The sequence below is a fragment of the Lissotriton vulgaris genome, chromosome 8 (assembly GCF_964263255.1).
Source record: "Lissotriton vulgaris chromosome 8, aLisVul1.2, whole genome shotgun sequence".
In the NCBI taxonomy this organism is placed as follows: domain Eukaryota; kingdom Metazoa; phylum Chordata; class Amphibia; order Caudata; family Salamandridae; genus Lissotriton; species Lissotriton vulgaris.
In genome coordinates, this window is record NC_141696.1 from 603,632,131 (window position 1) to 603,649,178 (window position 17,048).

General features: G+C 46.1%; 1 protein-coding gene across 6 annotated transcripts in view; it reads left to right on the top strand.

Moving 5' to 3' along the window:
- Positions 1-17,048, top strand: part of TBC1D23 (TBC1 domain family member 23) — a 714,314-nt gene that overhangs the window by 170,652 nt on the left and 526,614 nt on the right. For all 6 annotated transcript variants that reach the window (XM_086934466.1, XM_086934463.1, XM_086934462.1 and 3 more), the window contains exon 5: positions 13,534-13,657. In XM_086934466.1, coding sequence (XP_086790592.1) covers positions 13,534-13,657 — 124 coding nt within the window. The remainder of the gene's footprint in view (positions 1-13,533; positions 13,658-17,048) is intronic.

A 17,048-nucleotide genomic window follows, 5' to 3' on the forward strand; every position in this document is an offset into this window, starting at 1 on the left:
CTGTGGGGAACAAGCCCCGACTGGACTGGGGAGATTATCTTGTCCAGTAGTAGGGCCTCAGTGCACTGAGATTGTCTTCGCCAGAATTTTATAATTAAAATTTAAGAGCGATAGCGGACGATAAGATTTGTAAATGGTCCTTACCGGACTTGGATAATAATATTATCACTGTTTCCCGCAATGTGGGGGGCAATTGGTTCCGCCCCAAGGATTCATAATAGACTTCTAGGAGCTTAGAGTCTAGTATATCTTTGTAACATTTATAAAAATCACCTGTGAAGACGTCTAGGCCAGAAGCAGATGCACCATGTAATGCGTCAATCGCGTACAATATTTCATCCTTCGAGAATGTCTCAGCAAGGTGGACCTGCATGAATTGTCCATATATACCATTGCTATTTTCTCAAATTATTAATCTGGGTCCTCAGTGGAGTGCATTTACTTGGAAGTGTGGAGGTCAGTGTAGTAACCCAAAAATGTACCTCAGAAGTTTCCGTTAAAGTAAGCCCTTACTCGGATCGGATAGTTGTGATGTACTCTTTGGAATATGAAGGTCTCGATATTTGCGCTAGCGTACGACCCGGTCGTTCGCCCTCATTATATTTACGAGCTACCGCATATTTGCTAAGGAAGTGTTTCTCTTTCCGCAGCTTCACGAAATTCCAATAGTAACGCCAAACCTATCTTTCATCTTCAACTTTCATCTTCAACTGCATCTGGGGAACCCACCATAGAAAGTTCTAAAGTGGTGAGCCGCAATTCAATGTCGGCTATAGTTTTCCTTCTAGTCCCGCATGGCCCCTGCGTGTTTGGAAATGACAATGTCCCTGATATAGGCTTTGAAAGCCTCCCAGTGAGTCGCCCACGTGTCCACCGACCCTGTGTTTATAGCAAAATAGTCCTCTATAGCTTCTCTAATTTTGTTTTCAAATAAGTCATCCTGTAACGCCCTACCTGGGAAGCGCCACTAGTACTCGTGCCCCTCTGGTCTAGGCATACGTAGTTTTAATGGGGCCGGAGCGTGATCTGAATAAGTACGTGGAAGTACCATAAGAGTTGTACCATGTGTATTGTATTGGGGTAAGCGGCCAGAAATCCAGTCTGGTCTAAATGTTATGTTGAGCTGAGTAGTGGGTGTAACCCGGGCTCGTCGGATTACGGACCCTCCATATATCTGTAAGTTCCCTGCGCGCCCTGGGTTTGGAATCGGCCGCCCTAGTGGAGCAGTCTATTGTGCCCTCTAAGAGTGCATTAAAATATCCACTCAGTATCACACCTCCTGAACTCATGCATAAGATTTGGGCGTCTAGCTCCTGGATAATTCGGGGCTATCTACATTCAGGGCCTAAACGCATACAAGAGTGACAGTGTGACCCATTAGTCTACCCACTACAACAGTAGATCGTCCTTTTGGATCACTGTGGCAGTAAGATTTGGAGAATGGAAGCCTTTTGTGAAGTAGGAGCGCTGTGCCGCGTGCATAATTACTGTAATTGGAGAAAAAAACGTGTGCCCCCAAACTAGACGCAAACCGTGTTGATCCTGACTTTGGTAAGTGCGTCTCCTGCAAATAGGCAACATCCACATTATGTCTCTGTAAATAATGTATTACGTGTAAGTTTTTTGGGGTTGTTGAGTCTCCTAACATTGCAGGTGAGAAGCGATAAAGTCGAATGGTCAGTTAAGGTTGGAGCTGATGCCATGTATGTCGGGTAGGAAAGATCGTGAAGGTAAATATTTCAACAATTGACCATTGAAACAAGTATAGCAGTGCTGGTAGTAAAAGAACATCTAACAGTTCAGTAAGATTCCCCTCCCTCTACCCCCCAACCAACCTCACGACCCTTACGCAAGGCAAACACTCATTTAACCAAAAACCCCAGGCATCTTGGGAACGCCCTAGTCGGAAAAACAGGGATAATGACAGATGCATGTAACTTTGAAAACTCAACAGTGTGCTACGCACCTAGGGGTGAAGCAACGCTCCAGTAATGCACATCAGTACAAAACAGCGAAAAATATCTCTAGTCATGCTGTCTCAATTATCATGATAACTTAGGCACATCATATGGGCTATACTATTCAGCTTGGTGACAGAGCAAATTTCAAAATATGTCAAATTCATTCACGAGAGAAGAGTTCAATGCTGGCAACCGATCCACTGTGTGAAGGGGAAGAGTCAGGTCCACTGTCTTTCCGCTGATGATCTGAACCTTTGTATGTTTTGCAGAAGGCCTGAACGTCCGTGGGGTTGTAGAAAATGCAGAATCATCCATTGACATCAACCCGCAGTCACGCTGGGTACAGCATGCCATATCTGAGGCTCAGATTTCGCAGCATGGGTTTGACGCCAGTAAACTTGTGGCGAGCCTCCTGGACCATCACTGTGAAATCTGGGAAGAAGAACACTGCATAGCCCTGCCATGTGATCACACCACGCTCCCTGGCCAAACGCAAGGCTCTGTTCCTGAAGTTCATTATGCGGGTGATAATGGAACGAGGCGGGCACCTGGGATTGGGGAGTGGGCCCAAGGATCGATGCGCCCTTTCCACTATAAAACCAGTGGTAAACACCTCCTTCCCGAAGATGTCTACTACCAACGATTCCACAAAGGTGTCCATTCTGTCCGTATTGGTTGACTCCGAGACCCCAAGTCTGCGGAGGTTATTTCGGCAAGTTTGTGCCTCCAAATCTTCGTTTTTGATAGCCATATCTTTGAAGATTTTTTCCATATGGTCTAGTCGCTTCGTCGATTGAGCGTCGCCATCCTTGAGATCTGATATACGACCTTACGCTGTGTCGAACCGCCGATCATGGATGTCTATTTTGGCCCCAAGAGAGTCCAAGCGCTTGTCCAGAGTGTAAAATCTGGTGTCTATTGATTTAGAACCGGCCCGTAGCTCCGCCAGTAAATCGGAGTGGGAGGAGGTAGCCCCTGTCCCCACCGCCGAGCCCTGTGCATTTTCTGGCATCTCACGCTCTTGTCTTGTGCTTTGTGCGTGGCGACGGGGAAAGATAAGTCTCTCTGCTTGGGGTCCTTCCTGCCCATTCCCGTGCACCCGCTGCCAGAGGAGTAGTTTGCCACTATCCACCACAGTGACATCGGAAGCAGATAAAGGCAAGCTGCTGTTGCGCCTATGGAAGGGACGGTATGCTGTGTTATCTGCCACTTTTACGGAGCTGGGTGCAAGAGCTGTGTTGCAAAAAATCTTGCCCGTGGCATGACCGCTGGATACAGAATTTACAGGGGGTTGCCACGTGCACACCTTTTTTCTTTCCACTTGGATGATCATTTTTGTTTGTTTCCTTTTTTCTCTTTTTTTTTAGCGTGCAGCCTTGGAAACGTGGCCTGCCCAAGTGCCTCGTATGTAAATACATTTCAGAAAGCTAGAGTGACATTCCACTCCATCCGGACGCACAGCTTATTCCATAGTGTCCTCACTCAAGTACTCCACAAGTTTGTCAGTTTTTTACAATTTTATTAAATGATTTTCCATAGTACACTTTTAACTTCTTCCTTAATTCTTTAATTCTGTCACTTGCAGGGCAGTATATGTATAACAGCGTTTCTAATGTCACAGATATGCCTATCCGTGCCTTTTTCTGGGACATGACGATATACATCAAACATTCTTAAAAGTGGATCGCATAAACCCAATGCATTTCGAGCTTTGAATTGCTCTTCCTCAGGGGTTCACTGTAAACATTAAAACATTGAAGCACAACATTAATTTTGGCATTTTCAGATCACTTAAAAACAGCAAATTTCAAAACCAATACCCGTAAACATGTATTCTGACGTTATCCCTCTAAACTCACAATTCCATACTTTACACAATGTACCCAGAGAAACCCTCCTTGCTAATTCCTTAACTCCATCTCCACAGAAATCAATGGTTCGAAAGTAATTTGTCCCCGTAGTTCACCCAGTCCACCTCAATGAATCCTACCTTTGTGCAACGTTATTGTGTTCTCTTTCGAAAGCGTGTCTACTTTCTAACGCCCACCGGTATCAAGTACCCACAAGCTATTGCTCCCATTTCAAAAGTTGTGCACTAAACTCCACCCTTCACTTTCACCCAATCACATTTCATGGACCGCCTTCATGACTACAGTTCCCATGAGCTATTGTTATTAACACCAGGTGCCTCCCTTACTTACGGACCTCTCAACAAAACTCTCTTGTGTGCCCCGCCCACCCTAGTTTGTCAATTACACGTCAGTAAGCTCTTTAAACACTATTTAGAACATTGGCATTTTAAAAAAAAAAATGTAGCATCAAGTTGATGTGGCAACATGCTGTTGTTATCGAACGCTGTTATTCAGTCCGAAAAGTCAAATGAAACTGTATGTTTATACTTCTCCGTTAGTGGTTTAAATGTTGCTGCCTTGATGCAAGGGACTTGCGCGCTGTTTATTCAAAGTTCTCCTTTCGGGTGGAACCTGGCCTAGGCAGTATTAGATACAGAATTTACAGGGGGTTGCCATGTGCACACCTGTTTATTTCCACTTGGATGATCATTTTTGTTTGTTTCCTTTTTTCTCTCTTTTTTCAGTGTGCAGCCTCAGAAATGTGGCCTGCCCAAGTGCCTCGTATGTAAATACATTTCAGAAAGCTAGAGTGACATTTCACTCCATCCAGACGCACATTAAAAACGCTGTTATGCATATACTGCCCTGCAAGTGACAACATTAAAGAATTAAGTTAAAAGTGCACTACTGCAAATCATTTGATAAAATTGTGAAAAAACTGACAAAATTGTGGAGTACTTGAGTGAGGACACTATGGAATAAGCTGTGTGTCCGGATGGAGTGGAATGTCACTCTAGCTTTCTGAAAAGGACCGCTAGATAGGCATCCGACGCCACAGCTGGCACTATGGAAATCGGGTAGTTCAAGGGTGCGCCTACCCTCAAGCATGCTCCTGAGCCTGTGGGGGAAGCCGATGAAACAGTGGGTACTCGGGGAAAGCAGAACGGAGGCCGAAATCATGCACAGCTCTTCAAGAGACAGTCATGTCCCATTAATAAAGGAAGAGGCCTCCACCAGGGCTGCCAGCTGGCACAATCCCTTTCCCAGGCCACCCCGCAAATTCAAGACTCAGTCCCCTGGCGCAGATGTGCAGCGTCACCAACACACCTCTCTGATGGAGCCAAGGATTGCTCCCAATGCAGAGCCCTGGTTGGTACGTCCCTTCCATGCAATCGACTCGCAGTTGTATGCTCTCAGTATCCGTTGCGTGTAGTCCCCCCCGCAATCCCAGGGAGACAGCCACCCGAGGACCCTATCACCCCGGGAGGCCCACGGGAGCGTCTGCTTAGCAGTGCGCTGCCCCTGTGCTCACTGTCTGAAGAGGGGAGGCGCAATGCGGCTGGGTGGGGGATTCAGGCGACGAGGGGGGGGGGGGGGGGGGGGGGGGATGTAGTAGCTGCACTCGCCACAGCCCGAAGTCCATGGCGGGGTCCATCAAGCTCCGCCAGCGGGCGCACACTTAGGCCTCAGACCGAAGGCTCTGGCAAACCAAGACGTAGGCGGGGTCTGGCCCCGGAGCTGTTCTCTGTGTGTTGCGGGCAGATTTTGGTGGCGAAAACATAGTCGCTGCCGCTCCTGCAGGTAAGGATGGGATGCCTTGTGATTTTTGATCTTTAACTGGCCATTTCCTGGAGAACAGCCGTATTGCTGCTGAGTCACCGATCGGAGATTCAGTGCCGCGGCTTGGCTCCGCCACAAAGAGACTTAGACTTCATAACCCTGGAGACTGAATGTCCTCTTTAGACATCAAAGGCAGCATATTTCGTTTCTCCTCTGTGATGCCTGGGCAGAATTGGAGTCTTCTCAGACGATCAGGAAGAAGACCTCACTTGCCCTCCATACTTTCGAACAATACCATCTTGAAAACAACCACTTATGTTTGAAAGGGTACCAATGAGAAACCTAGAAAAGTCAAACCCTCCAATCAAAAAAGATCAAAGGTATTAACCAATCATCGAACAAGCACCCTGTGTCCTCAAAAGTGAGAAACTCATGAGTTCCAGGGCCACCTACATTATCTGGACACCTACATGTGAGTTTTTCTTCTCTGCTGACCAGCTGTTTGCATACTTGAACCCTGGCCCGGATGCGCAGCTCCAGCTGCTCGGCGCTGCCTAACAGTCTGAGCGTTCACTCTCCCTTCCACGTTCCTGGCTCCTCCTAGCAACCTGAGCAAGGTTGTGGATTGAGGGTACACAAAAGGAACCCCGCACCTCCTTGTCGTCCTATTGCCTCTCACAGCAGTCTTCAGTGGTCTCCATGGCCCTGCCCAGGAGAACAGGTGAGCCGGAACAAGTCTGCAGACAGAAAATAACAGGAGATGTGGGAAAGGCCTTTGAAACGTTAAGAGGAGGCTTCGGATTGTGCCTGAGGAGGAAGAGAAACCTCTCATTGGTGCTCAAATCAAGCATAGTGTGTGCTAAGCAACCTCTTAGGACACTCAACATTAGGGCCCAACACTTCTAGGCCTACAAACAGGCAAGGTCTTTGCAGCACTTAAAAACAGAGCCCAGCTTCCTCTGGAGTTCTTAAGCCTTACTCCTGAGACACCTATGGTGAGAACTTTCTCTTTGCATCAGCGCTTATGAGTAGGGCTGCATTGCACCTAGCATAGCACATAGCAGAACTCCTGGTTATTGGCTCTAACCACAAGTTCCACTCTCTAGGTGCCTCCTGATCACCAGGATTTGGTTGATGTTAGTTATTGGTCCCTGCTGCACATCAGAGCTCCCCTATTCGAGACCAAATCTTCCTACTGGGCATTCTGGTTTCATAATTGCTCCACAGTTAGTTTAGTTGCATCACTCAATGCAGATTCAGCTCCTGCAGCAGGTCTAGGACCCAAGTCCTGTGTACAGCTCCTTAGTAACCAAGCGACTGGGAAGATAACACTTTAAGGTAGGCTTTTCCCCTCAGGCATGCAATCCAATAATCCTCCTTTTCTTGGCGGTCTACAGCATTCCTAGCATATGTCTTGCCCAGATTGCACCACCTGAAAGAATGCCAGAGGCCAGAGTTCCTGGCTCTGGTGCAAACGTCATTTATACTACGCCTGCAGGGCAAGCCCTGTTTACTGGTCCATGAGAAATTGGCACTCTGACCTAGGTTTCTATCCAATATTTGTCAGAGGTTTATATACAACCATGTTCAATCCATAAGTCCACATTTGGAAGCATTTTAAGCAATTCTTGGCATTTTGTATGTACTCCCAGACTGGTCCAGTCACTGTCTGTTTTTTAATAACAGCAAGGAGTGGTTGAGTTGGGAATTGGCTGTCCGAGAAAAACAATGACACAAAAGTAGGGGGAGGGGAGCCTTTCTCACTCAGCTAGCTCTTGACTTGTTCGGGGCAAAATCTCGGGTATGAGACTAAAGTAGGAAGTTGGCAGGGACTTTTTTGACTTTTTTTGTCTTCATCCTATCTTTCGCAGAAGCCTTGTCCAGTTCAAAGGACTTTTGGGACCTCTGGAATACATCCCTGTTTGGCAAGCTCTTCCCACCTTCTAGCTTATGTACCATTCACACACACACAGGGCATCCAAAATGGATACCTGTCCCAAACAATGAAGCGCTATAGTTATAACCCATGCTGGCCATAAACATAGAAAAACTTACAGTGCTCAACCACTCTCCTTAGATGTCCCCTGCAACCTACTCAGATTTCTCAACTGCAGCAGTTCTGGGGCAGATATCCTTCTTTAGGTTGATGCTTCAGTTTGCTGCTAACCAGACAATTAAACCAAGGGCTCGGTGTATGATACTCCATTATGGAGCCTCACCACATAGCAGAGGTCCAACTACAAGAGGTCAGAAAACAATAACACTTGTGTTTTCAAGAGATAGAACCCATGTTCATGACAACATGATCTAGGGTTGTCGAGTGATCCATGCCATCTGCTTGGAAATCTCAAGAGACCTTATTTGAGGCAGTGGATAGCTCACTCAAAGTGACTTCCAAGGTATGGACTTCAATTCACCAAAATGCAAGGGGTTGCAGAAGGGACATCATATGTCATTTTACCCCAATGAGATCACAGGAGGTGATGTTGCATTCTTTAAATATTTAAGTTATGTTTTCTATGTCTACTCTTTCCTTCTAAACTCTTGGATTTTTTTATACAATTTAAGCATCTTACTTTTAATAGATGTCCAATCATTTTTTACATAGCTGTTTGTTTCTCATGTGATTGTATTTATTATCTGCCCTGGTGTCGCTTTCTCTAGTCTCCTCCTTTAATTTAACTCTTTTCTCACTCCTCTCCTTATAATAGCTCAGATGTTCCAGACTCTCACCTCCTCTGTCTATTTTCAGCTCTTTCACCTGTCTCTCACCCTCTTACTCCCTTGTCTAGCTCTTTCTCACTGCCTCTGTCTCAATATCATCTCCATATTTCTCCGCCTCTTGTTGTTTCTTTTCTAATCTGTTTTAACACCTTTCTCTCTCTGCTTCCCTTTGTCTCTCAGTTGTCTTAGCACCACCTATCACCCGCTCTTTCTATATCTTCGCAATTTTTTTCTCTATCTGTATCATAACTCATACAGTCATCCCCTCTCATGGGTCCTCTCCTTTCTCTACCTCTCGGCTGTCTCTTTGTCACCTGTTAATGTTCCTATCACCTATCGCTCTCACATGTCTCACTCTTTCACACCTGTCTATATCTCCCACAACTGTCACCTATCTGTCTCTTTTATCCCTCACTCTCTCACACACACCCCTCCCCCACACACCTGTCTGTCTTCCTGCTTTTCCTTTCATAATTTCCCCCTTCAAGTCTTTCTCCTCTACCCCATCTCTCTAATTATCCTGTATTTCGAGATCATTGCACGTGCTCAGGGGCTGCAGGAGACACCGAATTGCACAATGTAGTTAAGGGACACAGAAAGTAAACATGGCCCATTAGAGCCCTGTTTAACTTCTATTGCTACAACTGCCCTTCCCACCTCTGAGGCCAAGTGTCGCAAGGGCAGACCCAGGGGTCGCAGCTTTGACCCCTGGCGAGCCCTAAATGACGTTTTCTAGTATAGGGCTTAGAGCCCTCCTTAGGTATGAAGAGCTTACTACATTTTGAGTTGCTTCTGGCGAGGTGGGACAGCTATTTTACATGTGCTAATTTCATTTCCAGAAATGACAAAGTTGTTTAAAAATAGTTTCCGAGAAATGGTGTCCAAAATTGTATTTTCTTTTTGGTCTTGGCTACCCGCCAGCTTGTTGTTTACTTGGATACGACCTTTTTAAAGAATTTACAGTGGACTTACATCACAACTATTACTTTCCATTGGTTGGCTTTATTGTCACACTAAGTTGCTAGCTTCTTCTGCAATACTTCGCCATCCTCTTCTGCTTGTATCTCCTCCTGAAGCAGTCGCTCTTTAACATCCTTTTGATTGATTTGCTTGTATCCTTCGACTGTTCTCTTTTTGGGAACTACTTTTTTCTTTTTGATTAAGCACTATATAGGAGTGCACATGTATTCCAGCTCGTTCCCTCATTTGCTTCTCCCCAGACAAATATCTGACCTCCCTCTTGCTCTCTCCCCGCGTGCTTCTCCACTGCCCCTGTGTCGCTCTCTCCCTTGCGTGATGCTTTTCCACTCTCGTCGCCCTCTCCTCCATTGCCCATCCACCCCCTGGTCCATTTGTATTTATTTCTTGTGCTTTTATGGTAAAATATTTGTTTACTTACTGATCCAAGTGCCAGTATGCTTCTTGCCAATGCTGCACAGCATCAATAAAGTTCATTGGTGAAGCAAGTTGATCCAAAAGGTGAGACCTATTGGCTTTGCAAACGCTTGTTGCACTTTTGAATTGCGAGTAACCATATCAGATCTCGTTGCACACAGTTGTATATCAGAATATCTAGCATAAATATGTCATGACTAGTATGGCTCCAGCCCAATTCAATAGTCATTCACCCCCCACGAATAATAATCTTGTACTAAACTGTTTATATTTTAATGCCAGATCTTTACCGGGACATGCTCTAGATATCTGGGAGCTATTAACATCCAAGTCACCGGACCTGGTTTTTGTAACAGAAACATGGTTGTCTGAATCCAATGCTCCTGATCTTGCGATTGCCATCCCCCCCAATTACAAAATCATCTCCAAAGACAGAGCCGGCAAAAAGAGAGGTGGCGGGGTTGCTGTTATATTCAGAGAGCACTTAACCTGCCTGGTCGAAACAACAACCGCCCAACCCGAACACGAAATCTTACCGTTCAAAATTCTCCTGGACGGCTATACCATGCTAGCAGGTGCAGTGGTTTACAACCCCCCAGGACATCAGACAAACATCGGGGCAAACCTATTAAAGCAACTCCTGCCAATATGTTTAAAACACAGAAACTACATGCTAGTCGGTGATTTTAACATTCATTTCGAAAAAACAGATGCCCCAGGATCTACTGAACTCAAATCAGATATGGAAATTCTTCAACTTAAACAGTGTATTGTGGGCCCCACGCACTCTGCGGGCCACACACTTGATCTTCTATTCACCAACATCACTTCCACCAGCATTAAAGAAATCAACCCACTGCCTTGGTCAGACCACTCTCTTATAGATTTTTCTCTCTCCCTTCCTGGGCGACCCCCTAAAACCAAATCCGTTCAACAGATATCCAAGCGAGCTTGGAGGTTGATTAACGAAACAAACTTTGATTCCAATTTCCCTAAAGACAAGGTCATATTTCCGGAGGACTCTTCTATTTGTCTGAACGCCGCCCTACTTGAGGAGGGCATTCTGCAAACACTGAATGCATTAGCCCCACTAAGAACAGCCAGAACCAAAACCATATCTGAGAAATGGTATACTCCCAACCTAAAAAGCCTAAAAAAAATCTGCCAAATAAAGGAACATCTATGGAGAAAGTCCAAAGACAGTGAAACCAGATTAAACTACGTCAACGCTCGGAAACAATACATCCGTGCCATAAAACAAGCAAAAAAGGACTACTTCACACAACGAATACAGGATAACTGCAACTCAACAAAAGAGTTATTCAAAATAGTCAAAGAACTAGGCAAACCCCCCAGTACGTCACAAACTCTAACCCCCTCCACAGAGGCCTGTGAACGTATTAGCACTTTCTTTTCGGACAAAATCAAAAAGATTTACTCCTCCTTCATCCCTCAAAACACTAATTTGTTTAACTTTTCCTTCACAAATGTCCCCCCATCAGAATCCCGTACAGACCTCCTAAACTCCTCAGACCTAGACACCGGGCCCAATCTCACCAGCTTCGAATTATTTTCAACCGAAGAGGTCCTGGCAGTACTGAACACAATTAAATCTGGATCCCCTTCAGATCCCTGCCCCCATTTTGTGTTTTCAAAAATTATATCCGCGCTTTGTCCCCTCATCACCCAACTGTTCAATAAATCACTAACCACAGCCACCTTCCCACAAGCCTGGAAGCACGCCTCTGTCACTCCCTTACTAAAGAAAGCTGGAACCGACATCTTAAATCCCGAAAACTATAGACCAATATCACAGCTCCCTTTTCTCTCAAAAGCCCTGGAGAAACTGGTCAACATACAGCTGACTAAATACCTAGAGACCAACTCCCTCCTAGACCCGTCCCAAACAGGGTTTAGAGCCAATAACAGTACCGAAGCAACGTTGCTGGCAGTGTCGGACGGTATCAGATCCACCGCCGACCAGGGTGGGGCGGTGGCACTGATATTGCTCGACCTGTCAGCGGCGTTTGATACGGTCTCCCACGAACACCTGCTTCATATACTTCGAAGCAAGGGAGTACAGTCCAAAGCCTTGGGCTGGCTCCACTCCTTCTTATCCAACCGTACCCAAGCTGTACACATGGGACAGTATCACTCTAAACCAAGCACCATCGGCTGTGGGGTACCACAGGGTGCCTCTTTGAGCCCCACCCTCTTCAATGTCTATGTTTCATCTTTAGCCGACATTGGGAGGAAGTGGGGCATTGGAGTCTGCTCATACGCTGACGACACACAGCTGGTGGTGACTATGGATGAAGGCCCTGAGGTCATCAAATCCAAACTACACAACTGTCTAGGAGAAATGGCCCACTGGATGCACAAGCATTCCCTGAAGCTGAATGCCGGGAAATCAGAGATCCTACTATTTGGGGGAGCAAAACATGTATGGGATGCCACATGGTGGCCCCCTTCACTGGGAACGGCCCCCTCTCCCAGTCAACAGGCCAGGAACCTGGGAATCATTATGGACGATACTCTTTCCATGAAAGATCATGTCAGATCACTCTGCGGGAAAAGTTTTGCCATACTCAAACTCCTTGCTAAAATATTCCCTTGGCTACCCTTGGACTGCAGACGGTCCGTTACGCAGGCACTACTGGTCAGTCGCCTGGATTATGGTAATGCACTTTTCAATGGGATGAACGACCATCTATTCTCACGTCTGCAGATTGTGCAAAACCAGGCGGCTAAACTTATTCTTAACAAAAGTAAGCGCGACTCAGCATCAGAGTGCCTAAATAAACTCCACTGGCTCCCAATGCGTCAGAGGGCTGCCTTCAAGCTACTCAGTCATGCTCACAAGACCCTACATGGAACTGGCCCTTCGATACTGCAAGGAAGGATCGAATTTTACAAACCTAACAGAAATCTGCGATCTTGCCAATCTGCATTGGCAAAGCCTAAACGCATCCATAAGGTCAGAACAGGTGGACGTTCCTTTTCCCACCTAGCAGCCAAGAGATGGAACGAGCTCCCCCCCAAGCTAAGACACACCTCCAACTATCTTCAGTTCAGAAGGAATCTCAAAACGTATCTCTATACTAAACCATAAATCCCAGCTGTCACCCTAGCAGCTTCTCTGGCTCTTAGCGCCGTGATATCCTTCGGGATGATTGATGCGCTCTATAAAAACCACAAAATAAAATAAAATGATACAAAAATATCATAGCCAAAATGTAATTGCCAAAATATCGTGAAAGTATCTATAGATCGTTATAGATTTACTATTCTTACTTCACATCTAAGTACCTTGAAGATATAATTATCGTCAAGATACATATATGTAGGGGTTAGTAAATTAAATCTATAACTGCCCGTATATACACTTACCTTCACAATATTTTGGTAGCCTTTTTTGTGCTATAATATTTTTGTAGCTCAATAGTTGAAACTCAATATTATTGTACTATACCTTGCACACTTATGAGTAAAGGGGACTTTACTACATCTATTTGCCCTATCTCACCTCAAGAGGCAACTTTTCTATGAAATGGGAGTGGTAATGACTCGCATGCTTTCTACCAAATAAAGTGTTACTGATTCAATGTTATTTCTCTGGAAACAGCAGGGTAATAAACACGTTATAACTTACCTTTACAGAGCCAACACTTCCTAATTGTCCTGGTGATTGGGCAGCTAAAGGGTAGGGTGAATTTACAGTTGTGCACGCAAATATGGGAAGTATCAATTTAATGCCATCACTCTGTGAATCTTTTCTAGCTCTCTTTCAGATCTGACCAATATTTTCTCTATTTTTCTAGAGATTGTTTCCAGAAGGGGAGGCCGTTTCATCTGTTTAGGCTGCTGCTGCAGTACCATGAGCCCGAGCTGTGTTCCTTTCTTGACACCAAGAAAATCACTCCAGACTCCTACGCACTAAACTGGGTAATACAATGGGAATCGGGACATAAAGAGGTTTTCCCTTTTGAGTTGACTTGTGGTTGTCTGATGTGAGATTTCATGTCTGTGACATATAGTTTCTGGTCATGACCATCTTTATGCCGTTCGCTGTATGCTCTTGTTCTCCCTCTCGCAACGAAAACTCCCACATGCACACACTCACTGTTCTCTCATTCACACATACTGTGGTGTTCTAATGCAGTTTATTCAGCATTTAACTCTAGTTCAGCTAGTAACAGTTGCTCTTGTAATGCCTCCTTTATCTGTGCGTACTGTTCCTTTTCTCTGTTTTCCAATCTGAAAAGCGGGCCACCCAGCTTGCCTTTAAAATGTGTCTTTCCATCATACTGATATATATTTATACCACATGTCTTACATAAGAGCTGCTTTAACGTATACAGCCAGCACCGAATGGCTGAAACGAGTCAGAGAGAGAGAGAGAGAGAGAGAGAGAGAGAATAGAGCTTGGTGTAAAGTGAACATTGAGGGCCACGTAATTGAGGTGTTACCACCCTCCCCTTTTATTTAAACACACAATATGCATGTCCAAAAATAATAAAATAAGATATTTTATTTACAGGGCTTATTGCTCCCCAGGGGCAGCACATTTAAGTGAAATACAGAGCATAAACTCCGTATTTAACTGTGCAGGCGACACCCCGCCTGCACCTTTAAGGGGGATTAGAGATGCCCTTGCAGGTGGGTGCTGTGAGTGACAGCACCCGTCTACAAGAGGATGTCCGAGGGGTGTAGTTCTCCCAATCCCCCCCCCCCTCCAGAGGGCTGCCATTAGGGAGATCACTGACAGTGTGCCACATCTTCTTTGCCTCTGCGCCTGCTTCTATAATATATTTACAAAAGGGGGTGGTGATGAACAGAGTGTCTGAATTGAGCAGACCACTCTTACCCAGTCCAAAGATCAGGGCTTGATCCATCACCGTTATTTATCTCACTGCCCCATCCCAGCTCAGAACCTGGCTATATGCAAATCAGTCTGTCCCTGGCCCAGTGCATCATGGGAACAGGGCAGACTAAACTACCAAGCCAATTCTTTACCAGAAAGGAGACAAGCTACCGGGGACCGGTTTCTGGCATTTCAGCCTCTTCGGCCCGGCTTGCTTGAATCCTGATGGAGCAGTGAGAAAGGGACTCATGTCTGAGTATACCCTGCCACACCTATAGTGGCCAAAATCGATTTACAAAAGGGGGTGGTGATGAACAGAGTGTCTGAATTGAGCAGACCACTCTTACCCAGTCCAAAGATCAGGGCTTGATCCATCACCGTTATTTATCTCACTGCCCCATCCCAGCTCAGAACCTGGCTATATGCAAATCAGTCTGTCCCTGGCCCAGTGCATCATGGGAACAGGGCAGACTAAACTACCAAGCCAATTCTTTACCAGAAAGGAGACAAGCTACCGGGGACCGGTTTCTGGCATTTCAGCCTCTTCGGCCCGGCTTGCTTGAATCCTGATGGAGCAGTGAGAAAGGGACTCATGTCTGAGTATACCCTGCCACACCTATAGTGGCCAAAATCGATTTACAAAAGGGGGTGGTGATGAACAGAGTGTCTGAATTGAGCAGACCACTCTTACCCAGTCCAAAGATCAGGGCTTGATCCATCACCGTTATTTATCTCACTGCCCCATCCCAGCTCAGAACCTGGCTATATGCAAATCAGTCTGTCCCTGGCCCAGTGCATCATGGGAACAGGGCAGACTAAACTACCAAGCCAATTCTTTACCAGAAAGGAGACAAGCTACCGGGGACCGGTTTCTGGCATTTCAGCCTCTTCGGCCCGGCTTGCTTGAATCCTGATGGAGCAGTGAGAAAGGGACTCATGTCTGAGTATACCCTGCCACACCTATAGTGGCCAAAATCGATTTACAAAAGGGGGTGGTGATGAACAGAGTGTCTGAATTGAGCAGACCACTCTTACCCAGTCCAAAGATCAGGGCTTGATCCATCACCGTTATTTATCTCACTGCCCCATCCCAGCTCAGAACCTGGCTATATGCAAATCAGTCTGTCCCTGGCCCAGTGCATCATGGGAACAGGGCAGACTAAACTACCAAGCCAATTCTTTACCAGAAAGGAGACAAGCTACCGGGGACCGGTTTCTGGCATTTCAGCCTCTTCGGCCCGGCTTGCTTGAATCCTGATGGAGCAGTGAGAAAGGGACTCATGTCTGAGTATACCCTGCCACACCTATAGTGGCCATAATCGATTTACAAAAGGGGGTGGTGATGAACAGAGTGTCTGAATTGAGCAGACCACTCTTACCCAGTCCAAGGATCAGGGCTTGATCCATCACCGTTATTTATCTCACTGCCCCATCCCAGCTCAGAACCTGGCTATATGCAAATCAGTCTGTCCCTGGCCCAGTGCATCATGGGAACAGGGCAGACTAAACTACCTGTCCCTCACCACCCCTTGTTGTAAATATTTTTGTCCACCCTAAGCGTGGAAGGGTATTCTCAGATGTGAGACCCTTGCTCATTGCACCATCAGGATTCAAGCAAACCGGGCCGAAGACGGCTGTAATGCCAGAAACCGGTCCCCGGGAGCTTGTTTCCTTCCCAGTGTAAGAATTGGCTTTTGTAGTTTGGTTTGCCCTGTTCCCATCATGCACTGGGACAGGAACAGACTAATTTGCATACAGCCGGGTTCTGAAACTGGGATGGTGCAGTGAGCTAAAAAACGGTGTTGGATCTAGCCCTGATCTCTTGACTGGGTGAGAGCTTTCTGCTTAATTCAGAGACTCTGTCCCTCACCACCCCTTGTTGTAAATATTTTTGTCCACCCTAAGCGTGGAAGGGTATTCTCAGATGTGAGACCCTTGCTCATTGCACCATCAGGATTCAAGCAAACCGGGCCGAAGACGGCTGTAATGCCAGAAACCGGTCCCCGGGAGCTTGTTTCCTTCCCAGTGTAAGAATTGGCTTTTGTAGTTTGGTATGCCCTGTTCCCATCATGCACTGGGACAGGAACAGACTAATTTGCATACAGCCGGGTTCTGAAACTGGGATGGTGCAGTGAGCTAAAAAACGGTGTTGGATCTAGCCCTGATCTCTTGACTGGGTGAGAGCTTTCTGCTTAATTCAGAGACTCTGTCCCTCACCACCCCTTGTTGTAAATGCTTCTATAATATGGCATAGAGGCAAAGGAGTTCCCTCATTTGTATGGGGCCATGCCACATGCAAATGAGGGAACACCCTCTAGTGATAGTCCTGGTGCCGTATGTGCACCAGGGCTATCTGTATTACAGAAAGGGCCCCAAAAGCGTTTGCAGCCCTTTCTGTAATGCCAAAGTGCAAAGCTGGCGCATATGCCTGTTGTACCTCTCTTGGGCACTTAATATAATACGGTCGCTGGA